The sequence below is a fragment of the Grammomys surdaster genome, unplaced genomic scaffold, assembly GCF_004785775.1.
Source record: "Grammomys surdaster isolate TR1022 unplaced genomic scaffold, NIH_TR_1.0 270, whole genome shotgun sequence".
In the NCBI taxonomy this organism is placed as follows: Eukaryota; Metazoa; Chordata; class Mammalia; order Rodentia; family Muridae; genus Grammomys; species Grammomys surdaster.
The window spans coordinates 110455-137354 of NW_021604711.1; the positions used below are offsets into that span (position 1 = coordinate 110455).

At 40.6% G+C, this 26900-nt stretch overlaps 2 protein-coding genes and 1 pseudogene across 26 annotated transcripts in view; 1 reads left to right on the plus strand and 2 right to left on the minus strand.

Moving 5' to 3' along the window:
* Nucleotides 1–5111, minus strand: part of Pigl (phosphatidylinositol glycan anchor biosynthesis class L) — a 57147-nt gene extending 52036 nt beyond the window's left edge. Inside the window, exon 1 of the mRNA XM_028776634.1 lies at nucleotides 3998–5111. Coding sequence (XP_028632467.1) covers nucleotides 3998–4232 — 235 coding nt within the window. The 5' untranslated portion in view covers nucleotides 4233–5111. The remainder of the gene's footprint in view (nucleotides 1–3997) is intronic.
* Nucleotides 4175–26900, plus strand: part of Ncor1 (nuclear receptor corepressor 1) — a 150633-nt gene continuing 127907 nt past the window's right edge. For 20 of the 25 annotated variants that reach the window (XM_028776612.1, XM_028776628.1, XM_028776631.1 and 17 more), the window contains exons 1-4: nucleotides 5527–5544; nucleotides 20115–20173; nucleotides 20935–21112; nucleotides 26780–26879. In XM_028776612.1, the coding sequence (XP_028632445.1) occupies nucleotides 21005–21112; nucleotides 26780–26879 (208 nt within the window). In that variant the 5' untranslated portion in view covers nucleotides 5527–5544; nucleotides 20115–20173; nucleotides 20935–21004. Of the gene's footprint in view, nucleotides 4237–5476; nucleotides 5545–20114; nucleotides 20174–20934; nucleotides 21113–26779; nucleotides 26880–26900 lie in introns of those variants that run through there. The other 5 variants (XM_028776632.1, XM_028776616.1, XM_028776611.1 and 2 more) reach the window with 5 other exon arrangements.
* Nucleotides 24068–26693, minus strand: LOC114628575 (annotated as a pseudogene).

Here is a 26900-nt window from a genome sequence, read left to right on the forward strand (position 1 = left end):
AAAATGCCAGTAAAGTTTTCCCTTGAATAATGACCAACCAAATTCTAAAAGTATTTAGAAGGAAAAAAAAGGTCAAAACAAGCAGGCCTGCCCAGAGGAACAATCAGAGGTTTGATCGTATTGGGTAACCACATTGTAAGTTTTAGTAATTTGACTGGTGAGATGGCTTAGCAGTAAGCTGCTGAACCTGGTAACCTGTTTGAATCCTGGAATCCATGTAAAAGTGGAAGGGGAGAATCACACTACAAGGCTGTCCTCGACCTTCACACATATAGCATGACATATGTATACCCTCATCACAAATATGAAAATTACACACACACATATTTAAAATGATAGGTATGTATATGTATATACATATATGTATAAGTGGGGTGTTTTTTTCAGACAGGGTTTTGACTTTCATTGTGTACCCTTAGCAGTCCTGGAACTCATCTATAGACCATGCTGGCCATGAACTCACAAAGATTCACCTGCCTCTGTCTCCCAAGTGCTGGGATTGAAAATGTGGGCCACCACCGCCTGGCAAAAAAAACCACATTTTTAAAAAAGTTACAGTACTTAAAGTAGAGATGTCAGGGCTGGAGAGATGGCTAAGTAGTTAAGATGGCTCTACTCTTCCAGAGGATCTGGGTTCAGTACCCAGCATCCATAGAGCTCACAATTGTCTGTAACTCCAGCTCCAGGGGAGCCAATGCCCTTTTCTGGCCTTCATGGGCACCTCACACACAGTGATACATAGTCATATTCAGGAAAAACAACTGTACAAATAAAAGGGATCTCAGAGTGAATATAAGAAGAGTATGGAGAATATGCACCGCGCGTGCACACACACACACACACACACACACACGCACAAGTTAGTGTATAGAATCCCATATGAATTAGTGGCACAATTTAGAGGGGAAATGTTGCCTTTCATGATTTCAGTTTTTATTCCTCCCTTTTGTTTTTCAAGACAGGGTTTCTCTGTGTAACTCTCCTTTGTCCTGGAACTCTCTCCAACCAGGCTGGCCTTGAACTCAGAAATCTACTTGCTCTGCCTCCCGTGTGCTGACATTAAAGATATGCTACCATACTTTTTATTATTTATTTATTTATTTGTTTGTTTTTCGAGACAGGGTTTCTCTGTGTAGTCCCAGCTGACCTGGAACTCACTCTGTAGACAAGGCTGGCCTCAAACTCAGAAATCCTCCTGCCTCTGCCTCCCAAGTGCTGGGATTAAAGGTATGTGCCACCACTGCCCGCCCATACTTTTTAAGATTTAACTTTATTTTCAAATATGTTTAGTGTGTGTCATGGGGTAATATGTGCATGTGAGTACAGGTGCATGTAGAAACCAGGAGGGGTTGAATCTGAAGTAGGCCGTTAAAAGCCTCCTGAAGTTTGTGCTGGGAAGCAAACATAGGTCCTCTATAAGAACAGTAAGCCTCTTTAACTGCTGAGGCATCTCTCCGGCTCACCTATTTTTAAAAATTTCTTAAATAGTGGCTTGGGGCCAGATAGATGGCTCAGTGGGTAAAGGCACTTGCTGCCAAGGTTGATGACCTGAGTTCAATTCCAGTGACTGATGGAGTGGAAGGAGACAACCAACTCCTGCAAGTTGTCTTCTGACTACCGGGTGTGTTCACGGCATGCAGGCTCCTCTCCCACACATGAATGTAAGAGATGAAAAGAACAGTTGAATGAACTAACGTTTCTTGAAATGTACTTAGATATTTCATCAACTGACATGGCACATAGAGCAACTGGGCAGCCTGCGTGTGATGGTTTGTAGCGACTGGGAGCTACAGGGTCTTTGCTCTTTGTTAAATTCTTGGTGATTCAATGTCTATTTGGGAAATGGAAATGGTATCATCTCATAGGATGGCTGAGGAAAACTGAGTCACCACCACCAGAACAACCCTTTTTTCTCGCTTCTCCCTTCCCCTTGAGCTGAGGATGTAGTTGGGATAAGCTACTTGAACAGGGCAAGACTTAACTGCCTAGAAGGATTAGTTCTGCTCCCTATATAGTCCTCTTTTCTTGAAGCTCAGATCAAACGAAAACCTATTTGGAGCCTTTAAGGAAAACTTCTGAAAAGAGAACCAATGCTCTTCTCTACTGCCTGCTCACTGTACTCTCTCCACTCCACGGCTTCAGTGTTCTCTATACTATATGTTTGTTTTTGTTGTGAGCCTAGCCTTTAATGGCTGAGCCATCTCTCCAGCCCTTACTATATTAAACATTACTATTTTCTTGCTTTTTACTACACAAGCGATCAATTAAAAATGGCAAATCGGATTCAGAAGAAATAAAGACAACAGTAAAAGTACTGATTACTAAGTGAATGCTTATATCTTCTATTAGGGATTTTGGGAGGCTGGGTGTCCAGCATGTTTGAGACCTTTGGCTCAAACCTAAGAACTGAAAAAAGGACAATTGATTTCTTGTCCCAAATTTTTAAGTTTTATTGAAAATAATGTAGACAATATTAAATATTAATATTAAAGGACATACTGAACCCATACTATCTTGCAAACAAATACAGCTTTGATGCAAATCTTGAAACAAATTTGTATATAATTCAATTCTAATAATTATAGTAAAAAAACATAAGACAAGGGGGTAAGAGAAATCGAGGTTTAGAGCACTCCTTGCTCTTCTGGAGGACCCAGACTCAGTTCTCTGCATTCTCCCCTCCGACTCCACCAGACAGGGTTTCTCTGTGTACCCTGGCTGTCCTGGAACTCCCATTGTAGACCAGCCTGGCCTCGAACTCAGAGATCTTCCTGCCTTTGGAATGCTGGGACTAATGGCCGTCACTGGCCAACAACTGGGTATAACTCCTGTTCCAGGGAATCCAACGTCCTCTTTCAGTCTTTGTGCACACCAGGTATGCATGGGCTGCACATACATGCATACAGGCAAAACCCCCATACACACACACACACACACACACACACACACACACACACACACACAGAGGGTACTGTTTCCTTGTTTGGAGTCTCTCCACTCTCAGTTTTTTTCTCACTTTTCTTTAAGAAATCTGCATTAACTCTGTTTAAAAAACATTCAGCCAATTTTATAAATCAATCCTGATGACAGTGATCTAGAATAAAGTCTAGCATAGATATATATTAGGTAAATAGAGAAAGTGGTGCTAAGGGAAAAGAATGTGATTTCTGTGAAAAATCTGTTATTAAAAAACGAAGAACTGGAACAACACACAACCACATGGGAAAAGAGGTCATGAGCAATTTTGAAAAATCAGCTTTATTGAGGTATACTTTGATATACCATACAATTCACCCACTGTATGTATCCACTTCATGTTGTGCTGTCACTACCATATTTAGGTATCATGGTTTTCTTGTTTTTGTCTGTCTGTATCATTATGTAAGTCTTATTTTTGAAGAATTCTTTTAATAAAAGTTGGGCACAGATGAACTCTAAAATTATCTATAAATGTACTTTGTCTGAAGTTAAAATAAATCTCCCAATTTGACATATGCATCTTTGTAGCGGAAAATGGATTTCAAAGCAGCAGGAAGGTTTTGTTTTTTTGCTATTATTAGAAAAGAAACTTGATGGGTTGAGCAGACACCATACAGCTCAGATTGTTTGATGCACGATTATATTTGATCCTTCTACAAATAGACAGTTCCTCAGGATAACAGCTCAAGCACAGCGGCTCATGCCTGGGAAGCTAGGCTGCAGTTAAACTGTCTTAAAACAACAAAACATCCAGTACAGTCGCAGTTCCCAAAGGAACGTGAAGGTACTGAACGGAACCAATGATGAACAGCCACTTTTCTGCTCCTCGATTTGGCTAGGGAAGAGTGGAATTAGCTCGGGGTTCCCCAACCTATCTGGGAAGCCGGCTGTTTCTGTCCCCAGCCTGTGACAAGCGAGCACAGAGAAAGGAGCTTATGTACGACAGAAAACCTTTCGGGAAGAAGTCAACTGAGATCAGTTAGCTCCCTAACCCAGAGACCCTCCTACAGTCTCCTACCTGAGGAGAAGCAAAGCAGGGACACCTGCTGCTCCAGGCGTGCCAAGCCTAGCACCGTGGGAGCAAAGAACATGGCTTCATCGTCCGGGTGCGCGATCACTACAAGGGCCCGGCTTCCGGCTCCCGGCAGGCCCGCCTGGTCCGGAGACCTCATTCGTTCCGCCGAGTTCCAAACCCGGAGGAAGCCCCAAGTCAGGACAGCCACTGCCACACATAAGAGACCCACCACTTCCATGCGGGTAAGTGGCACTGCGCCTGCGCAGGAAGGAAGGCTGGGGGTGGACTCGGGCTCCCTGCGGGAAAACTGAACCGGCTGAAACTGCGTTCCGTGGTTAAGAGCTTAGAGGCTGGAGACCAAGATTCGTGGTCCAACGTGGAAACTTCCACCCATACTCCGCCGTCTCATCTGAGGCGAAATCCTCTACCTGCTCCAGTTTCAGGGCTGAGCCGAACTCTGCGGTCTAGTGTCTTTCTTACCGTTCAGTGTGCTTAAAAGGAAGCATTTTAGAATTATCTTGAGATAGTGTCTCGCTGCGTGTACCCCTGAACTCACCATATCGAGACCATGCTGGCCTTCGATTTGCAATGAATCCCATTCCTTTGCCTCCTGAGCTGGAATTTCAGGCGTTGTCAAGACGCCGGCCCAAAAGGAAGCGTTTAAAAACGTCAACATTCTCCCTTCAACTCATTTTGTAACCCTATTTTTTATGTTCCAAGACTTCGTATAAAACAGCCCGTTATCCGGAAAAAAGTTTTCGGAAGCGGGTCACCGTTTGTTCTTTCTTAGATGGCGGCTTTGATAGAGGAAAAAGTAAGCGGCTAAGAGGAAACGTCATTTCACTAGAAGGGTGAGGCCCAGAGTGCGGTCCGGAGGACCCTAAATTCTCTTAAGAGATAGAGATTAAGGAGACTCGCCGCGGAGGAGGCCTCGCCCGCCATTCCGATGAACACTCGGTGTGAAATTAACGTGCATCCCAGCCACGTGGGCTCGGGTTTCTCTCTTCGCAAAGACCGTGCAGCCGCTTTGGCGGCGCGCAGGGGTCGCAAGGTTAGCCACGCGCCAGGCGCCTTATCCTTTCCCACGCCTGAGGGGAAGGCCCCAGGCGCGCGGGAGTGGCAGGCTCGCGGTGACGCTCCAGGCCGAGTGCGCGATGGCTGCCGCGGCGGGTCCAGCCCGAGGCAGCGCTGCCGGGGCGGGCCTGAGTGTGAGGGACAACTTGAAAAGAACCGGCGCGGCAGCCGCGACCCAGGAAGCGAGGCCGAGGTAAGAGCCGCACTCCGTCTGGGGAGGGTGTCGTCTCCCCAACCCTCCGGAAGGAGGAGGAGCTCGAGTCGGAGCCGCCTTAGCGCGGCCGCCCGGCCTGAGGGGGAGGGAGTGAGGTTGAGGCAAGATGGCGGCTAAGGTGGCGAAGCTGCGGCGGCGGCCGGAGTGAGCGCCCAGCTCGCCGCGCCGAGCGAGGCTCGCCGGGGCGAGGGCCGCGCGCCGGGGCCGCGCCCTGGTCGTCCGGCCGTGGGACGCCCCGGCTCTCACGCTCCGCCAGCTCCCGGTGAGTAGGCTCGGCGCCTGCAGCCCCGGCCTCCGGGCCCTGCTCGCCTAGGAGCTTCGGAGGGCTCCTAAGGCGCCAGCCTCGGATCGGCCGGGCCAGGGGCGTCGCGGAGTACGCAGGGTTAGGGCCCGTCCAAGCCACCCGTCTTTTCCTCTCCCCCACCCAGGGGCGAGTCGGGTGCGGCGGAGAGTTCAGGCTAGACGAGTGAGGCTTCTGGAGTTTGGAGGAAGAATGGCCTTAGGCGGGCGGACCTTAGTCCGAGGTATCTGTCCAGTGGGGAGGGGGCGTGCAATGCCTGCGGGACAGGAGGAGGGGGTGCGAGGATGGAGGGCTTCGGGTGGGGCCGGCGCAGGTGACCCGCCTAGGCCCACTTAGAGGGAGAGTTGGTGGATGTTTGGCGAGTGTGGAAGGGGTTAAGGAGGGTGACAGCGATGGACAAGTGTGTGAAGAGCAAACTAGTTCACCTTTCTAACTGGCCCACTTGAGGTATAATGGCGAAGGGTTGGTAGTGGTGCAGATGCAAAGAGCAGCCCCCTCTGCCTCCTGCCGTTTGTTACTGGTGTTTTCTTGTGCCAAGTGGGAGAGTGCACCCCCCCTCTTTTGGGGGAGACAACGACGACCGGAATTTGAGAAAGTACTTGAGAAAGCAACCTTAACGGAAAGGACACTGCGTTCTTAGAATTAGTGAGGACCAAGAATAGACATGTAAAGAAGTGGATGGGAATAAGTGATATTTATGAAAAGTATTTGCCAAAGAAATGCCAGGTTGTATATGCCACAGTGCCAGTTCAAGAGAGTTAACATTGGAGAGTAGCGTTATGGGTAATTTTAATCTTTGGGATTAGTATATTCACTTGCATCAGATTTGCTTACTACCCTAATTACATTCTATTGTATTGAAATTTACATTCCTTGTGTGCACCCTGGTGAGAGAATGATGGAGCCTGAGTGTAGCTGTATACAAAGAGCAACAGGCCCGGGCTGTAAAACTGCCCTACACATAGTCATTCATATATTCAGGGTATCTTGATTAATAGCTGATGATGATTCTGAGTCTCAAGGACTATCTGATGGATAAACGAAGAGCTGATGTTTTAACTAATTTTGTTTGTTTTGAGATCATTTACGCCTGTAGCACCTGCTGGCCTGGAACTTCCTGTGTAACTCCTTATGTGGTGATGCTTGTACCACCACACCTGGCATACTTTAACTTTTAATAGTTTGGGGAAATGTTTTAATGTATCTCCATGTTCTCCATTTAATATGTTAAAATTTAACATAAATTTATTGGATGAACCAGTTCATATTTTGTCTGGGCTCAAGCTCTGACTTACTTAGATATGGATAAAAATTACAGAAGAACTAAAGCTAAGTTACTAGAGAAAAATCTTACTTTCTCATTCTGTTACAGTCCAGTGGTTGAATCGGCTTTAATTTTAGCAGGCTGGAGGCAGAGGCAGGCGAATATCTGTGAGTACTAGGCCAGGCAGATCTACAGAGTGAGTTCTAGAACAGCCAGGGCTACACAGAGAAACTTTGTTGTGTCAAAAACAAAAAAAAAAACAAAAAAAAAAAAAGAGAAAACTCCAGTGGTTGTTTAGGTTTCTTGAGTATTTATAGCTTCCAATTGCTTTGTCTTAAGTGCACCTGTTAATGAAAATCAAACTGTATGCATGTGTGTGTATGTATATATACACACATATCTAGAAAATCAAACTGTATGCATGTGTGTGTGTGTATGTGTATGTATACACACATATCTAGAAAATCAAACTGTATGCATGTGTGTGTATGTGTATGTATACACACATATCTAGAAAATCAAACTGTATGCATGTGTGTGTATGTGTATATATACGCACATATCTAGAAAGTGATTACTTGCCATACCAAAACACTTCTTATCTTTTAGCAAAAGCTTATTGCATGTTGTAATACTCCTCCTGGGGAACCATAATATTATGAATCGTAATTCTCTCTGTAATCAACTGGCATTTAGAATGTGTTCAACTTTTCTGTGCTTTAGTTTTCTTATCTATAACATTAGGAAAACCTCTGCTTTCCCAGGTTTTGTTGTTGTGAGTCTAGTCTGAGTAAGTAGTTATGAAACTGGAGTGGGGCTGTAGCCCAGGTTTGATTCCCTAGCACCACATAAAAGCAGGCACGTGTCCACTCAGGAGTTGGAGGCAGGACCATTAGAAGTTCAAGGTTGTCTACAGCTATATATATATATTGAGTTTGAGGCCAACCTGGAATATTCATGACCTTGTTTCAAAAAAATTACGAAATTGCTTTAAACAGATGAAAAGGATTCTGCTTCTGTTAGAGTAATGCTTTATCTGCAGATCTCATGGTGTAGTTAGGATTTAGTATCCACGTTACAACTCAGCAGAATATACTTGTTGCTCATGTATTTATATAGCTATGATTCTCTCCTATAAAATTTAAAAAAGATTATATTGCCTGGCGTGGTAATCTTAACACTATATATGTACAGATCTCTGGGTTTGAGGCAAGATTGGTTTACATAGTGAGTTTCAGGCCAGAAAAGGTTTAAAATAGAAAGATTTGTGTCTCAAAGAAGGAAAAGGAGGAAAAAGGAGTAGATAATAATATAATTTTAACTGAGTATCTTGTATTAAAAAAAAAGTAAATTTGGACTGGATAGACGGTTGCATAGTTAAGAGCACTTTTTATGTTTGCAGGCGACCCAGGCTTGGTTCCCAGCACTTCTAAGGCAGCTCATGGTTGTAATTCCAGTTCTAGAGGATCTGATGCTCTTGTCCTTCAAGGCACACATGTGATGCACATAAATACATGTAGACAGACACTTCCTACACATAAAATAAAAAAATGAACAACAAATGAACTGGAAGTGTTGGATTGCCTGCAAGATGAAGAAAAATAGGATGCTGGAAGTTAACTTCTTTGAATTTAATTGAATTGTAGTTTTTTCCAGACTAGGCAAGTTCAGGTCACTCTAGTTTGCATAACATTTAAGATTTACTTACAGATTTATTTACTCTTTTTTTTTTAAAAATGATGAACTCTTTGCCATTGTCACTTGTTTTAGAAATCAGATGCCTTTGTTTAGGCCAGAGATTGAGGTAGGTGAATATCTGACTATTAGTTTTTAGATCTCTGTCTCCTTTCTCTTCCTTCCCCTCTCCTCTGTTTTAGTATCCTTTTTTTTTTTTTTTTTTTGATTTTTTTCGAGACGGTTTCTTTGTGTAGCCCTGGCTATCCTGGAACTCACTCTGTAGACCAGGCTAGCCTCGGACTCAGAAATATGCCTGCCTCTGCCTCCCAAGTGCTGGAATTAAAGAGGTGCGCCACCACTGCCCGGCCTATTATCCATTTTTAATTATATCTTTTAATCTAATCTATCTTAGTTCTATTTTCATATTTTATTGGTCCTAGAAATGACACTGTTCTTATGCATTTAGTTACCCCTCATCTTTTTTTTTTTTAATTTTTATTTATTTATTATATGTAAGTACACTGTAGCTGTCTTCAGACACCCCACAAGAGGGCATCAGATATCATTACAGATGGTTGTTGCCACCATGTGGTTGCTGGGATTTGAACTCATGACCTCTGGAAGAGCAGTCAGTGCTCTTAACCACTGAGCCATCTCACCAGCCCCCCTTTTTAAAAAAAAAAAAAAAAAAACTTATTTAAAAATACATTTAAGCCGGGCGGTGGTGGCACATGCCTTTAATCCCAGCATTTGGGAGGCAGAGGCAGGCGGATTTCTGAGTTCGAGGCCAGTCTGGTCTACAGAGTGAGTTCCAGGACAGCCAGGGCTACGCAGAGAAACCCTGTCTTGAAAAAAAAAATTTATGCTTAGTGGTGGTGGTGGTGGTGGTGCCTGCCTTTAATTCCAGCATTTTGGAGGCAGAAACATGTGGATCTCTCTGAGTTTGAAGCCAGCCTGGTTTATGAAGGGCGCTAAGGCTACACAGAGAAACCCTGTCTCGAAAAACAAAACAAAACAAAACATTTATTTATTTATTTATTTATTTATTTATTTATTTATTGTGCATGTGTATGTCCATGGAATGTTGGGAAAGTGAAGGACAGCTTTCAGGAGTTGATTCAAGCACCTGGTTGGCAGCCTTGTGATGGCAAATGTTTTTTACCTGCTAAGTCATCTTTCCAGCTCTGTTACCTAATTTGGGTTGGTATGTGTTGTCCAGGCTGACTGCCTAGAACTGAACTCAGGTGATTCTTACGTCACAGCTACTTAGCTGAAAGTACAGGTGGAGACCATAGCACCTGGCTTCATCTATTCTTTTAGTTCACAGATATTTTATTAGACCATGGTGTAAAAGCAAGTATTAAAGGTGATGAGAAGTGCTACGAACAACAGACTTATTTAAAGATCAGAGACTTGTATATTTTCAGTTATTCAGTTTTAGCTAACATGAAGTACTTTTTATGTTAAATGCTATAAAGGCATAAATAAGAGCTTTTAGTTTATTTATTTTTTTTTAGTTTTAAAAGAATTATAGCTATAAGTGACTCAGTTGTCAGCATAATTGATATTTTGTCCATGTATTTGAGGATACAAAAAGTAATTTCAATTGTTAATAGGGCATTTCTTTCTCTATCAGGCCTCGTTAGGAATGTTGAAAGCTATGAAAACCACTGCAGTGCAGCAGCAGCTTTGTGGATCATCTGTTTTTATTTTGGTATTTTCGTGGTCTTGTTTTTTTTTTTTTTTTTCTTGAACATTTATTATATTCTTGAGCCATTTTTGCTACCCCAGGAGCCCCTGTGGTCAGACAGTCACTTGGATAACTTTCATCCCAACACTTAGGAGGCAGAGGCAGGTGGATCTCCAAATTTTAGGCTATCCTGGTCTACAGAGTGAGTTCCAGTGTATAGTCTTGGCTGTCCTGGGACTCATTCTGTAGATCCATCTGCCTCTACCTGCTTCTCCTTCCAGATTGCTAAGATTAAAGGCATATGCCACAACTGTCCATATTGATGAATATTTTAAATAAATAGATTTTTTTAAGGTTATCCTGACCTAGTTACATTTAATGGAATTTAAGTATTAATAGTGGTGGAAATTTTATTATCAGTAATTTGTTTGTTTCTTTTACTCTGATTTCTAGATATAAAAAACAATTTGTATTTCTTTTAAAATTTTAATTTGATTTTATGTGTATGGATGTTTTGCCTGCATGTATGTCTGTCTTCCACATGCATTTTGGTGCTCATTGGAGACCAGAAGAGGCCATTGGAGTTACAGAGGGTTGTGAGTTGCCATTTAAGTGGGTTGTCTGGAAGAGCAGCAAGTGCTTTTTACCACAGTGCCATCTCTGCAGCCTACATTTTATTTTAAAAAATATTTTAAGCAGGGTCTTGCTGACCAGGCTGGCTTCAAACTTTGAATCCTTTTGCCTCAGCTCCCCTCCTGTTGCAATTGCACTGGGCCCAGCTTATTTTACAATGAGTAGTCCATTTGTAGTCAGTTTGTTGGCTGTTGTTTCCCATCTATGACATTCCCAATGCTGGCTATCTAACTCAGAGCCTAGAGCATGTTGGGCGAATATCTATCTTACCACAAAACTGTATCCTTAGCCTTCTAATATTAATTTTCTTATTTTTGTTGTTGTTGTTGTTTTTTGTTTTTCGAGACACGGTTTCTCTGTATAGCCCTGGCTGTCCTGGAACTCACTCTGTAGACCAGGCTGGCCTCGAACTCAGAAATCCGCCTGCCTCTGCCTCCCAAGTGCTGGGATTAAAGGCATGCGCCACCACCGCCCGGCTTAATATTAATTTTCTAAAAATACTCATGCCACAAAATTTATTTTAAAGGAAAAGCTGTATTATTCATTTATTCATATTCTCTACTCCTTACTCCCCCATTTTTGAGACAGGATCTCTCTATATAGTTCTGACTGTCCTGGAGTTTCATAGTGTAGACCAAGCTGACCCTAAACTCATAGAGATCCTCCTGCCTCTCCCTCCAGAGTGCGACCATGCCTGGCTTTATTACTCTGTTCTAGTTCATAATTTTTACATAAATAATAGTAAGCACAGCATATTTGCCTATTTATAACATCTGAGCTATTAAGTCTACCTATTTTGCATTTTATTATGAGTTTTTCCAGATTGGATGTGTTGGTTCATGCCTGTAATCCTTTGGAAGCAGAGGCAGGAGGATCACAGCAAATTGAAGGTAGTCTGTTACACATGATGAGTTCTAGGCCAGGTAGGACTCTTATCTATACCAAGACCCTGTCTCACCCCACTCCCCCAAAAGAGGTGTGTATATTTTCCCCTTTACACTGCCCTCTTTTGTGGATTGTTCTTTTTCCACATTGCACTCCCAAATGCTACTACATGAATTGTGGGTTTTTTTTTTGGATTTGATTTGATTTTTTTTTTCGAGACAGGGTTTCTCTGAGTAGTCCTAGCTGTTCTGGAACTCACTCTGTAGACCAGGCTGGCCTTGAACTCAGAAATCCACCTGCCTCTGCCTCCCAAGTGCTGGGATTAAACATGAATTGTTTTTTTCAGTGATTTAATGATGTTTCACTTTAACCAGGAGGTCTACCTCCTGCTTCCTTTTCTCTAAAGTGTATATTTTTGTTCTGGATATTATTTTTTTATTTGTATTTCTTTTTGGTTACTAAGTTTCTTTTTGAGATAAGGTCTTGAAGGGTTAGATTTGACTCATTCTGGAGCTCAGGCTCCTTTGAGAATGTGGGACTAGGATTGCAGGCATGAACCTCCATGCCTGGCTAGGAGTTGCTGATGGATTCAGAATGTAAATACTCAGGTGCATGTCCATGTGGTCTGTAAGGCCCTTGTAAGCCTGTATACATATAAGTTTAATAGAATGTGTTTCTCTTTACCTCATTCCTGTAGTAGTGGATGTTTGTTGAGTCCATGAAAGACAAGAGCCTATGAGCTAGCTTTAGTGGATTTGCTGTAGAAGAGGTCTAATATAATACATGGCAGCTAGTGTTGAGTAGTTTTTGAAATGAAAAAAAAATAGAAGTGTACTCATGCTCTGGAAATAGCAATGAATTATCAAATCACTTCTTTCAGAAAAAAAGTCCTGCTAGTTTATTGGGATTTTTGTGAGGATGGGGAAGTAGACTTCCATGATAGCATTTTAGTTCCAAGTACTGTTGGATGTAAGAAGGTTTTAACAAGTATGCAGGGAAGGAAGTTTTGGAGTAATTTCAGTGCTAGAAAAAGTCTATGAATTAGAAATTTGGAGCGCTTGGTTTATAGGATGTGATATAATATAGAAATAAATCTTTAAGTAGGTTAGTCTGAAACAAAAGGGAAAGTCAAGGCTACCAAATGATTTCGACTTCTTCCTCTACTTGTGTACTTGAAATGTAGACTGCTTGCTTCTGTTTGTGTGTGTGCGTGTGTGTGTGTGTGTACACAGCTGTCTGCCTGCTGCCTGCAAGATGACAGTATAGGAATCAAATGGAACCCAGGACCTTGCTCACTGATGTAGCCTCAGTTCTAGAATATATTGGTGCAATTTTTGTTTTGTTGTTTGAGACAAGGATTTGCTGTGTTGCCCAGGCTGACTTTGAACTTCTGAGTTGAAATAATCCTGCCTCCTGAATAGCTGTGACTTGAGGCATACACTGTGATACCAGGTTTGGCTCTTAGATTGTTTTTGGTTTTTTTCGAGACAGGGTTTCTCTTTATAGTCCTGGCTGTCCTGGAACTCACTCTGTAGACCAGGCTGGCCTCGAACTCAGGCTCTTAGATTGTTATAAGAACATCGTTGCTGGGCGGTGGTGGCTCACTCCTTTAATCCCAGAACTTGAGAGGCAGGGGCAGGCGGATTTCTGTCTCGAAAAAAACAAACAAAAAAACATCGTTATGTTTATTATGGACTGCCCTTTTCCTTGTGTTTGTTAAACTCTTGAAATTTTTGCTCACCCACAGTTCAGATTCAGAACAATCTGGTTTTAGGCAGTTTATACCCCTTGGCAATAACATAGATAGCATAATTTTGAACATGTTTGAAATAATTATAGTCATCCATACATATCACACAAAAATAAAAATATTTTAAAGTAATGGAAATTTAACTGTCTTTATATAGGAGTTCAAAGACATGATTATTATTACTTCAAACATGTTTTGAGACTTTGATTTGTCTAATTATTTTCTCTTGATGTGTATGTTACATTTTCCTTTATATTGCTTTATGATTTTAGCATTGATAGGGTTAGTCACTAGTTCCTTATTCTATTTACTTCAGACTTTATTCTGGTCTGTGAATTCTTTGGGTGAACTTTACATTTTATGGAGTTCAAACAGAAATCTTGGGGTTAAGAAAGATAGTTTTATGGGTAAGTATGCTCAGACCCAAGTCTGAGGCCCCAAGTTCAGATCTGTAGTACTTTTAGAAACTAGGAAACCTTAGCAACTGTAACCCAGCACTGTGTGCAGGGAGACAGAGAGAAGTCAATTTTTACAAAATTAATCTATGATTTCAGTATTCTCACTCAATATTCAGTATTTACAATAAAAATTTCAGTAAGATGTTCCCTAACCCATGTGATTACAGGCTCAGATTAAAAGCATGTGCCACCACTGTGTGGCCTGATCTTTTTTATTTATTTTTATTTTTTTTAAAAAAATAAATTATAATTTTTAAATATTTTTTCTTTTTAGTCTTCTGTCCATTAGTGTTTTGCTTACCTTTAAGCCTGTGTGAGAGTATTGGGTCCCCTGGAACTGGAGTTACAGACAGGTGTATGTTGCTTTATTGGTTCTGGGAATTAAACTTAGATTCTCTGGAAGTGCCACCAGTGGTTTGTTTTTGTTGTTTGCTATTAAACTCTTTTTTTTTTTTTAATTTCAGAGGACTAGTCACATAGTAGTCAGTTTCACAGTAACTGCTTAATGCTGTTGTTTTGTGAATCTTCTCACTTTATGAATAAAGAGCTCAATTTATTTTTTTAATTCATGAGTTCTTTTTTGAATGCTTACTGTAAGTCCACCAATTACTTATGTCCTTATGCAAGGTTTTCTTTGAGTATCATACTTTCTGAAGTCTAGGGTAATTTAAATTGAATTTCTGTTTTGTTTCTGTTCATTTGTCTTTTATTTTATTTTGTGTGTATATGTGTGTGCCTGAGCATGTGTGTGTGTGTGTGTGTGTGTGTATGTGTGTGTATGTACCATAATGCATGTAGAAAACCCACTGAGAACTCAGAAGAGGCACTGAATTTCCTGGAACTGGAGTTACAAGTGTTTGTGATCTGCCATTTGGGTGCAAGAGCTGAGCCCTGGTTTTCTGCAAGAACAATATTATTCTAACTGCTAAGCCATCTCTCCATCCCCCTATGGCTTTGTTTGTTTGTTTTTGAGAGAAATGTTTATTTACTTTGTGTGTCTATGCAACTTTTGGGAGATTGTTCTCTCTTTTCATCATGTGTGTCCCAGGATATAACTTAGGACACCGGGCTTAGCGAGTATAGCGAGCCATCCATCTGGCCCCATTTATCTGTCTTCTAAGTAAGACATTATGCTGTCATAAATGGTATGTCATGTGTAACTTTTTTTTGTTTGATTTTCAAGACAGAGTTTCTCTGTGTAACAATCCTGGCTGACTTGGAACTCACTCTGTGAACCAGGCTGGCTTTGAATTCACAGAGATACTCCTACCTTGCCTCTTAAGTGCTGGGATAAAAGGCATGTGCCACCACTGCCTGGCTTGTTTTTTAAATTTTTTTTTTTAACAGTAATGCTTTATATTATAAGAGAAAATTTATTCTAGTATTATACAAATTAACAGAATTTGGTTACATGATTTCTAATTTCTATTCTCTTCTGGAAGCCAGACTTCGAGATAATTGACTTTTTTTAAACCATTCCCAGTCCAGAGAGCTTTAGTTTGTTAGTTTGAAATTGGTCCTTCTTAGCCTGCCTAACATTCTTTAGAGGCTATACCAGAACCTTGGGCTTCTCTATGGGAATCAGTAAAACTTCAATAGTTTGCTGTAGTTTTCTACCATGCCCCACAATGGACATTCTATTCTCATTCTCCTCATTCATTCATTTCTCTCTCTCTCTCTCTCTCTCTCTCTCTCTCTCTCTCTCTCTCTCTTTCTCTCTCTCTGTGTGTGTGTGTGTGTGTAGTTTTGTTTTAAAATCAGTTTTTATTATCTTATCAGTTAAATATTGAACTGTAGAGGGGTTGGAGAGATGGCTCATGGTGGATTGCAGCTATCTGTAGCTCCATTTTCTAGGGAGTCTGATGCCTTTTTCTGACCTCCACTGGCACCAAACATGCATGTGCTCATACATACATGCAGACAAAACACTAAGACGCATAAAGTAGAACAATCTAAAAAATTAAAAATAGAACTGTATTCACATTGGTGAAATGTGGTCTTGTCATTGGTAGATTCGTTCTTGCTTCTCTAAAGAGTCATCTGAAGACTTACCACAGAGAAGTATATTTTTAGATATTTTTCCAAGATAGTGTAGGCCACCTTGAAAACCTGTCCAAGTACATTTTGGTTATGCAAAGACTATAGGCTAAAAGCCAGGAGTTCCTGGTGAGAGGAGGATTAGCGTTTTATTTTTGGCAGATTGTATTTGAAATTCTGTTGTTTCAGGGTGTGTGTATGTGTGTGTTTGTGTGTGTGTTATGAAGATTAAAACAGGTATCTAGTATCTAAGAAGAATTTTTTTTTTTTTTCTCGAGACAGGGTTTCTCTGTGTAGCCCTGGCTGTCCTGGAACTCACTCTGTAGACCAGGCTGGCCTCGAACTCAGAAATCCGCCTGCCTCTGCCTCTCAAGTGCTGGGATCAAAGGTGTGCGCCACCACTGCCCGGCTCATTATACTCATTCTTGGAGCATAAACCTGTAATTATGCTCTAGGATGGAATATCTAGTAGAAGAAAGATAAAGATTTTCCCTTTAGTTAGTCTATGAATTCAATATTTAGATTCTTCTAGAGGGTTTTTCTTTTCTTTGAGGCATAGTCTTGCTAATTATTGCTCAGGCTGGCCTTGAAATTGTTTTATATTCCAGACAGGCCTCTTCTGAGGAGCTGGGATTATAAACCTGTGCTACAAGGCCTGGCTTCATCCAGAGATTGTGTTGGGGGCTTTTTTTGGGCTACTTTATTGGGTTCTTCTATCTACCACCTTTCCAAACCTCATTCTACCCTAATCCTTTCTTCCAACCTCCCAACACTAGGTAGGAGTGAAGGAAGGTAAGAGGGGAAAGGGGGCAGAGACCTCTTTAGACTACCTGCTGATTAGGGGCATGGGGTTAGGCAAATCCAATCTCTCTCATCAGGACATCTCCAACCATCAATCCAGCAGCAATCTAGGAGGAGGAACAGTTGCCTCAGGTCCTCTCAAGGCTCCCGAATTTAATTCCCTCTCAGTAGTCCCCAGATTTCCAAACATAAACTATGTGCAGCTGGCAGAAATCACGTCTCTCCCAGAGCGTGAGTCAATCATAGTTACCGGCTGTGGACAGTCTGAAGCAGCCCCATATTCCACAGCTGGGATTAAAACAAAAACATCCATATGACATAACTGGATTTTTAAAGAAACCAAAATTCACACTTTATTTTTTAAAATTTTTATTGTACCTGAAAAGATTACTTCAGTTCTTGAGTAAAAGACAGTGTGTTATATGCAAAAGGCAAAGGCTTTGAAAACAAAGCACAGGTGAAGGGAAATTTGTCCTACAAGACATAAAGTCACCACACTATCTTGTCTTAAAGTGTTGGGCTAGTGAAGATGTTTTATGCTGGGTAATCGAGTTTGACCTCTGAAACTCATGTAAAGGCAGAAGGAGAGAACTGACTCCACAGAGTTATTTTCTGACAACTACCATTGTACGGTGTTGTTTGTGTACACATGCGTGTACAAATAATAATAAAAGTTTTTTTAATTGTAAAAAATATGACACGACAGGAAAAGACCAAATTAATTAGTGAGCAGGACTATCATATTTGGTAATATAAATGACTTTCCTTTATGTATTGTTTCAGTCTCATTAAAAATGTACTGAGGGGGGGGCTGGAGAGATGGCTTAGGAGCTAAGAGTACTTGTTGCTCTTGTAGAGGACCCTGGTTTTGATCCCAGTACCCGTGTGGTAGCTCATAGCTATGTATAACCCCAGTTCCAGGGAATTCAGTACTCCACTCTGACCTTCTCCTCTTGCATGTTCTGGACATATATACATTCAGGTTAAATAAATGAATTAATAAATTCATAAATAAATTAATGAAATAAGTAAATGAAATAAAATAAATAAAATGTGCATAGAGCAGTATAACCAATGGTTGCCTGTATATTGTTGATGTTCAAGAAAATAACAGTATTTTATTTTACTTACTCTGGCTTTAATTTTTTTTTTGTTTTTGTTTTTTTGTTTTTTTGTTTTTCGAGACAGGGTTTCTCTGTGTAGCTCTGGCTGTCCTGGAACTCACTCTGTAGACCAGGCTGGCCTCGAACTCAGAAATCCACCTGCCTCTGCCTCCTAAGTGCTGGGATTAAAGGTGTGCACCACCACTGCCTGGCTAAAAATTGTTTTTAAACATTTATTTGTGTATGTGTATTTACATGTGCTATAGTTAGTGTACCTGTGATGGTAAGATGAAGCCACTTCTTTCCTTCTATCATGTAGGTTCTGGGATGGAACATAGGTTGCCATGCTTGGCCACAGATGCTGTTATCTGCTGAGCCATCTTGCCAGCTCCTCTGTTCTGAAAAAGTAGTGTTATACATTGTTATCCTCTTGAGATGTTATTATCCCTGAGTAGGTGCTTTTAATATTATATGTGTATTATAAATCATAAGTATTTTGTTTGTAATATATGCTAATATTTGGTGAAATGTCAGCTTTTTTGAGTTCTGTCTGTTTTGAAATGTGTAGCTGTATTGTAACTCATGTACAGTTCTTTGTTATATAAATGGACTACAGGCTATGGACTGGAGTTGAGAGTCTCTGTCATTTGTCTTATTGTGGTGCTGCAGTAAATGTCTTTTGAATGTCAATATGTGATATTCCCGGATCTCCAGGACATTCACTTAATTATTGAAGAGTAACAAAGATGTCATTTTTTTTTCACCAAATGGATAAATTGGGACAATTAACTATCAATTAAGAAAGAAAACGTGGTGGTGGGGGACAGGAGAGAAGCCCAGAGGGCCAGGAGAATGAATGGAAATATGCAGCTCCCTTGGGGGGTTGGTAGAGGGAACCTCTAGAAACTCCCAGAAACTTGGGATATGAGAGACTCCCAGGACTCAATGGGGATGCCTTTGCTGAAATGTTCAACATTGGGGAGAGGGAACTCAAAGAGTCCACTTCCAGTAGATAGACATGGGCCCCAGTGGAGGGATGGGGCCACCCACTCATCTTCAAAAGTTTTGACCCAGAATTGTTCCTGTCTAAAGGAAATGCAGAGACAAAAATGGAGCAGAGACTGAAGGAAGACCATCTAGTGACTGACCCAACTTGGGATCCATCTCATGCTCAGGCACCAAACCTCGACACTATTACTGGTGGCCAAGTTGTGCTTGTAGACGAGAGCCTAGCATGGCTTTCCTCTGATAGTCTTTACCAGCAGCTGAGACAGATGCAGATACTTACAGCCAACCATTTGACTGAGGACCTAACCATTTGAGTTAGGGAAGGATTGAAGGAGGTGAAGGGGATTGCAACCTGATAGTAGAACAACAGTATCTAACAGTAGAACTAACCTGTACCCCTGGGAGCTCCCAGAGATTAAGCCATCAACCAAAGAGCATACATGAGCTGATCTGTGGCCTCCAGCACACGTTGAAGCAGAGGACTGCTTTGTCTGGCCTCAGTGGGAGAGGATGAGCCTAATCCTGTAGAGATTTGATGCCCCAGGGAAGAAGGCTGCTGGGAGAAGGGGAGGGATGTGAGGAGGGGTGAGTGGGTAGGTGGGGAGGCATCCTCTCAGAGACAAAGGGGAGGGGAAATGGGGTGAGGAACTCTGGGAGGGTGCGGGGAAGGGAGGGTAACATTTGGAATGTAAATAAATGAGATATTTAATAATAAAAATAAAGAAAATAATAATAAAGAAAACACAGTTACGCCCTTTTTGAACCAGAAAACCTGTGATGTCTTAATATTTTTAGAATGTAGGAATGGAGAAAAATTTTTAAAAACCTGAAACAGGCATTCCAGAGCAAATAAAGATGCCACAGAAAGCTGGATGTAATTAATATTCAGTATATATGCGTGTATGTATATGGAAAGTGCTCTCACTTTCTAGACAACCTACCAAACCCACTTGGTTACTCGGTTCTCTCCTAGCCTCACTTCTGTACCACCCTCCCTCTGTCTCCTTCAGTCTCCTTGACTTTGGACTTGTGTAATTCCATTATGCAGACTGGAGCTGTTTCAGAAACTAGGACATGTGACATCCTAGCTGAGACTGGCTTTCTAAGATCACCCTGCTCATCCTGCTCACCTATTTACTATTGTATTTACAGCACTTTATTATAAATATGATACTATTTTTCACTCTCCAATGATTGTTCTTTATTGTCTTGTGTCCCCTCACAGTAAGGAAGCATGCCTTGGTCATTCTGTGCCAGCTATTGGAACAGTATAGGTATACAGAGGTGTGTAGAAAATAAGGCATTTTATCTTTTCTCTTAAATATTTATTCTGGAGGCATTAAAATGTAAAATGTTAAAATAGAAATGGTATACACAAGTCATACATAAGAGCATGAATGTATTTAATGCTATTGTACTGTTTCATATGGTTAGGAAACAATACCCTTTACTCCATTCCTTTGTCATTGTATCATCAGTTGATAGACATGGTGTTTTGGGTTATTACCAAAGTTTTAGTAAAAATCTACTTAGCCTCAATTTAGTAAAGGAGGGCTTTTTAATAAGGACAATGCTGTGCATAGGCACTGACCCTGGAAAGAAAAGGCAAAAGTCAAAGCTGTTTCTGCACTGTCTTTGGGACTACAATGTCCTCTGTGTATCTATGATAGTCTGTGTAGAGGAAAAGATACATTGTTTATTAAACTTTATACTTTTTTTATTTTTAAGTATATTTGGTGTTTGATCTACGTATATATTTGTGTCAGAGAGTCAGATCCATTGGAACTTGAGGTATGGATGGTTGTGAGCTGCCATGTGGGTGCTTTCAGTTGAACTCCTGTCTTCTGGAAGAGCAGCCAGTGCCTATAACTACAGAGCTGTCTCTCTAGCTCCCCTTATCAAACATTAATAACTTCTTTCAAGTAAATATTTGAGGAGCTTTGCCTGGAAATTGTGGTTTTATTTATATAGCTACAATTATAATTTATTAGAAGGGCATTTCACATTTTTAGTACTTAAGAATTCTCTTTTCCTGTTCTGTGTAGGTTGCTTCCTAGAAACATGGTTGTTTGTTGGACTTGATCTCACAGCCCAGTGAGGACGTCTTTACTGATAATGTCAAGTTCAGGTTACCCTCCCAACCAAGGAACTTTCAGCACAGAGCAAAGTCGTTATCCTTCACATTCTGTCCAGTATACCTTTCCCAGTACCCGACACCAGCAGGTAAGGCATAATAGCTGTCAAGATGTGTGTGTGTGTGTATTGTTTTTACCTTTTGCATGTAATAGACTTTTGGCTAGTAATGGAATGTGTTTGCTACTTTTTTTTTTTTTAAATGGCAAGAATCATTCATAGCTGGGTATGGTAGAACATGTCTATAATTCTAGCACTTGAGGATCAGAGGCTGGAAATTGGGAGTTCAAGGCCCCACTTGGCTGTGTAGTAAATTTAATGTCAACCAGGGCTAAATGAGACCCCATCTTAAAAATATACATATGTGCATATTTAATATATACATATGGCCGGGCAGTGGTGGCATATGCCTTTAATCCCAGCACTTGGGAGGCAGAGGCAGGTGGATTTCGAGGCCAGCCTGGTCTACAGAGTGAGTTCCAGGACAGCCAGGGCTATACAGTGAAACCCTGTCTCAACACCCCCACCCCCAAAATATATGTGTCTCCAAAAAATTGTATGTTTAATACACAGATACAGAGCCATCTATTTATTTATCTATGAGAATCCAAAGTTAGAGAATTAATCTGTCTTTTAACTGTGGTTTTTTTGCTAGACTTCAGATAGTTAATGTCTCTCTTAATTTTTCTTTTTACATTTACTTATTTTGTATATGCATATGCTCCAGCATACATGTAGAGGTCAGAGAACTTGCTACCATGTAGGTTCCAGGGATTTATCTCAAGATTGTCAGGTTTGGCTATAAGTGCCTTTATCTGCTGAGCCATCTCATTAGCCACATCTCTGGTTTTGACTGTAGGAATTATTCATAGGAAAGAGTAAGTTGTCATAGTTTCTAGGCTAACAACCATATTTGTATTCCATGTTCTGGTTGAATTTGAAGTTGGCCAGATAATTTGGCCTCTCCTTAGTTTTAGAATAAATGTCTCTACTTCAATAAGAGATTTGATGATAGAAAGGTGAAAAAATTTCTATAAGTAACTTAACCTTTTGAAAATGAAATCTGAGGTGAAACTGCCAGCTTAATGGACAAAGGCTAACAATGTAAAAGATTTAAAGAAAAATGGAAAAGGAATGTTGGGTGCAGTGGTATCTGCCTGTAACCCTAGAACTTGGCAAGTGTAAGCAGGTGTTTTTCAGGTTCAAGGCCAGTCTGGACTACGTAGATAGATTCTGAAAATGAACAAAACAAGGAAAGGAAGAACTGTGTCTTAGGCATTCTTTGCTGAGAGAAAAACACCATGACCACAAGCAACTTGTGGGAAGAAAGGTTTTTTGTTTACTTGTCTTTCTGTCTGTTTTGTCTTATTTTTCAAGACAGAATTTCTCTGTGTAGCTTTGGCTGTCATAGAGAGTTTACTCTGTGGACCAGGCTGGCCTCAGATTCACAAGAGATCTACCTGTTTCTGCCTCCTAAGTGCTGGGACTAAAGGTGTGTGCCACAAGAATTCATTTGATGCGTACATGTATGTTTCATGTGCATGAATGCTAGAGACCATGTGCCATGGCATGAGTATGGAAACCGAGAACAACTTTTGAGGAGTCCCACCCTAGGTTCTGTGGACTGAAATGAGGTAGTCAGGATTGCAGGGCAAGGTCTTTGCTGCTTGACTCATTCTTTTCACTGTTCTCTTCTTTCATTTAATTCTGTATATCTTTTATTGAATATAAGCTTTTAAGTGATTTTCTTTCAATTTTTACTTTTTCAAATTTTTGAGATATCTTAAGCAGTCTGTAAGTTTGGAATTTCTATTATCTGCTTATAGAGAAGGCTCTTCCTATTTGAGCTTTAGTTTAGTTTTATCTATTACTCTCAGATCTTCTTCCCTACATGGAATTCACATAACATAAAACTTGTATTCTGAAGCTTGTATTACATGTGCTCCCAGGACATTTTATCACCTTCAATAAAACACCGTTTCTTTTCTTTTTTCTTTCTTTTTTTTTTTTTTTTTTTTTTGGTTTTTCGAGACAGGGTTTCTCTGTGTAGCCCTGGCTGTCCTGGAACTCACTCTGTAGACCAGGCTGGCCTTGAACTCAGAAATCCACCTGCCTCTGCCTCCCAAGTGCTGGGATTAAAGGCTTGCGCCACCATTGCCTGGCGAAGCACTGTTTCTTAAGTATCCAATGATTCAGTTTCTGTTTCAAGGAGTTTGTATCTTGTCTTTCTTTTTTTTTTTAACTTTGTTATTTTATTATTTACTTCTAGATGAGCTTGGGCATGTTCAGGGTGGTATGGCTATAGACTTATTTATTTTAAAGATTTATTTATTTTATATATGAGTACACTGTAGCTGTCTTCAGAAACATCAGAATAGGGCATCAGATCCCATTACAGATGGTTGTGAGCCACCATGTGGTTGCTGGGAATTGAACTCAGGACCTCTGGAAGAGCACTCAGTGCTCTCTTAACCTCTGAGCCATCTCTCAAACCCTGACTTATTTAATTATGTGTTTAGGTGAGTCCATGCACATGAGTGTAGTGCCTGCAGATGCCTGAAGAGGGCGATGGATCCTGTGGAAGCAATGTTATTGGTAACTGAGTTGTAGGATGTAGAATCTGGGCTCAAATTCCCATCCTTTGGAAGAGTAGTGTCTACTTTTAACTGCTGAGCCACCTCCGCAGCCCCAAGATAATTCCTTTTAAAGTTGTGTTGTAAAGGGAGAAGGTGGAAGGCTACAAAACCTACAAAACTCTTCTTAATCCTGGCTACTTTGGACAAGATTAGCTGTCTTAAATTAGCCAAAGGAATAGTGTCCAGATGTGAAAAATACATTCTCTTTAGGTGATCAAGTTAAATCTTTTTAGATTTTGTGTTTTAAGACAAGGTCTTGCTATGCAGTCCCAGCTGACCTCAAACTCAGGATCTTCCTGCCCTAGCCTAGGATGAAACTTTGAAGTGCAAGGTAAATTTTCTATTTCTCCACACACATCAGCTTACTAGAAAGTCTTTTACATTGGGATATGGTCAGTTTCTTCATACTTTAATAGGTGAGTTCAGAATAAATGTAGTCAGATTTTCTATCCACACCGCCGCCTTGTTCCATGGGTACTGCCTCCTTGAAGACTGGAGTGGCATAGTGTATCTCCTGGGGTTGTTCTGCCCCTTTTTTGTATTTTAGATGAATCAAAAAAGCCAGAACTAGGAATATTACCAGTAGCCCTAGTAATACCCCAGAGATCAACAGTGACAGCCGGCAGGAAGGACAGCTCTCATCTTTAGCAATTGTGAAGTTGAAATCCTGACTGTATTTCGAAGAGTTGGAAACGTTTGTTTTGCATTGTCTAGTCTAGTTGGTATTGGAGATACCCCTGCCTGTCTAGTTGGTATTGGAGATCCTCAGGTGGTAGAAGTCCTCTTCTTCTCTTGCTTTCTAGGTATTTCGTACCCAAAAAGAGCAAATAGGTGATGTCTACTGATGTGTTCTTGGTGGAACAAGACAGAGATACATTTTAGCCAATCCTGACCACATTCATACTTGAGTTCAGATTTGGAGAAGATAATTCTTTTGTTAGACTTCAGAGCACAGCTTAGAACAGATAACAGCAGACCAGACGCTTCCACGAGGAGAGTTTATTTAGGGAAGAGGGCAAAGGTGGGGGGAGAGAAACAGAAGACGATGGCGATGGCGGAGAAAGAGGAGAAGTAGAGGTTGGCCATGACCATGTGGAGAGAGGGGGAAGGGAAGGGAGGAAGGGCGAGGGGACAGAGAGAAGCTAGAGGCAAGAGAGTAAGAACTGTATCTTGTATTTCATGTAATGGAATAATAATAATAATAATAATAATAATAATAATATTTAGTCTTTTGAATCTGAATTAGTGTAGCATCTATTTCTAGTATGTTCGATACTTTATTCTTTTTTATAGGTGCATAATATTGTATATATGTAACATTTTGTTCATTCATCGAAACACAGTTTTCTTTTTTTCTTCAATGGCGACTAAATACATGAAAATTTGTATTTAGATTTTTGTTTATTTAATTTAGACTTTTGTTTATAGTTACATAGTTTTATTTCCTTTCAATATATACCTCAGTATATTCTGTGTTTTTAGTAACTGTTTAAATACTTACTTATGATTGAGTTAGCATTATTTTTTAAAGATGTAATGTATTATTATTTGTAGTGTTCCTTTGTGTGTCAGTGCATGTGAGTATAGTACCTACAGAGACCAGAGGCATCAGATCCCCTTGGAGCTGGAGTTACGTGCGCGCAGGCCTCTGTAAGATTAATGCATCTCTAGGCTTTTAACTGCTGACCTGTCTCTCCAGCCCAATATGTTTGATTTGAAACCAAGTTCCTATTGTTCCCTCCATCCCCCCAGTATTTAAAGAGAAGCAGAAAACCATCCCTAGATAAACACTCTGTTTTGGCCTCTTTGGATACCAGGCACACATAGTACACAAACATACATGTAGACAGAATACCCATACACATTTAAAAAACAAAAACCAAACTCCTAGTTGTGATGGAAGAAACTAATACTCTTATGTAGTAAGTTGATTTTCTGGATTTCACCTTTTTCATTTGTAAATAAACACGGATCTAAAGAGATAACTTCTGTTTCTGCCAGCTAATTTGTTTTGAACTTACTACTGAAATGCTTACTTTCTTTTTCTTCCTTTCTACCAACTTTTTTTTAAGATGAGGTCAAAGTATAGGTCTAGCTATGTAGCCTTGCCTAGCATGGAGCTCTTATGTAGATTGAACTTAAGAGATCTTCCTGCATCTGTGTCCTGATTGGGATTAAAAGTATGAGCTATTAGGCTTTTTTCTTTTTTTTTTTCTTCTTTTGTGTGTGTGTGTGTGTGGGGGGAGGAGGGCAAGAGGGAGAGAGAAGGGGGAAGGAGAGAGAGAGAGAGAGAGAGAGAGAGAGAGAGAGAGAGAGAGAGAATGAATATGAATGAATATGTGTCTTATTATTTGCAACCCTAGACTGGCCTCAAACTCAAGGTGATGTACTTGCGTAGTATCTTGAGTGTTGAGATTATACATGCATACTCTGAGATTTCAGAGTAGGCACATGAATTTTAGAATTATTTATATGAGTAGTATAGATCAGGAGTTATCATAATATATATCATATATATCATAATATATCATAATATATTATTAGATAAATCAATAAAATAGGAATTGAAATTTTATATTGAATTATTTTTTAACAGTAACAATTAAAATGATGAGTCAGCAAGGTGGCCGTGCCTGACAACTTGAGATTAATACCCAGAAACCACCTAGTAGAAGGAGGGGATCGACTGTCACAGGTTGTCTGTCATCTGATCGCTACATAAATGCTGTGGCTTGTGTACAACCTACACTTACCTCCACAATAAATTAAATCAATGTAAACAAACTTAAATAAGAGATTGGTAAGATGACTCCATGGTTAAGTGTGCTTGTTGCTCTTTCAGAGGACTGGACTGGAGTTTCTTTGACTCCTGTCTATAACTCCAGCTCCAGGAGTTCCTACATCTCCGTGTGTGCATACATAAACACAGGGACTCAGATATACATAAAGGAAAAAACCTTACTAGAAATCATTAAAATGTTGGTGAAAAATTGGCTCAGTAAAGGATTGAAATTGTCGCTGCTATTTGCTTTCATGCTAACTGGTTTAATCACTTGGCTTAACTTCACAATGCTGTTCTTATTTGTGGTTAGTAGTGAACTTACAATTATTTCAATACCAGGAATTTGCAGTTCCTGACTATCGTTCTTCTCACATCGAAGTCAGCCAGGCATCTCAGCTTTTACAGCAGCAGCAGCAGCAGCAGCAGCAGCAGCAGCAGCAGCAGCAGCAGCAGCAGCAGC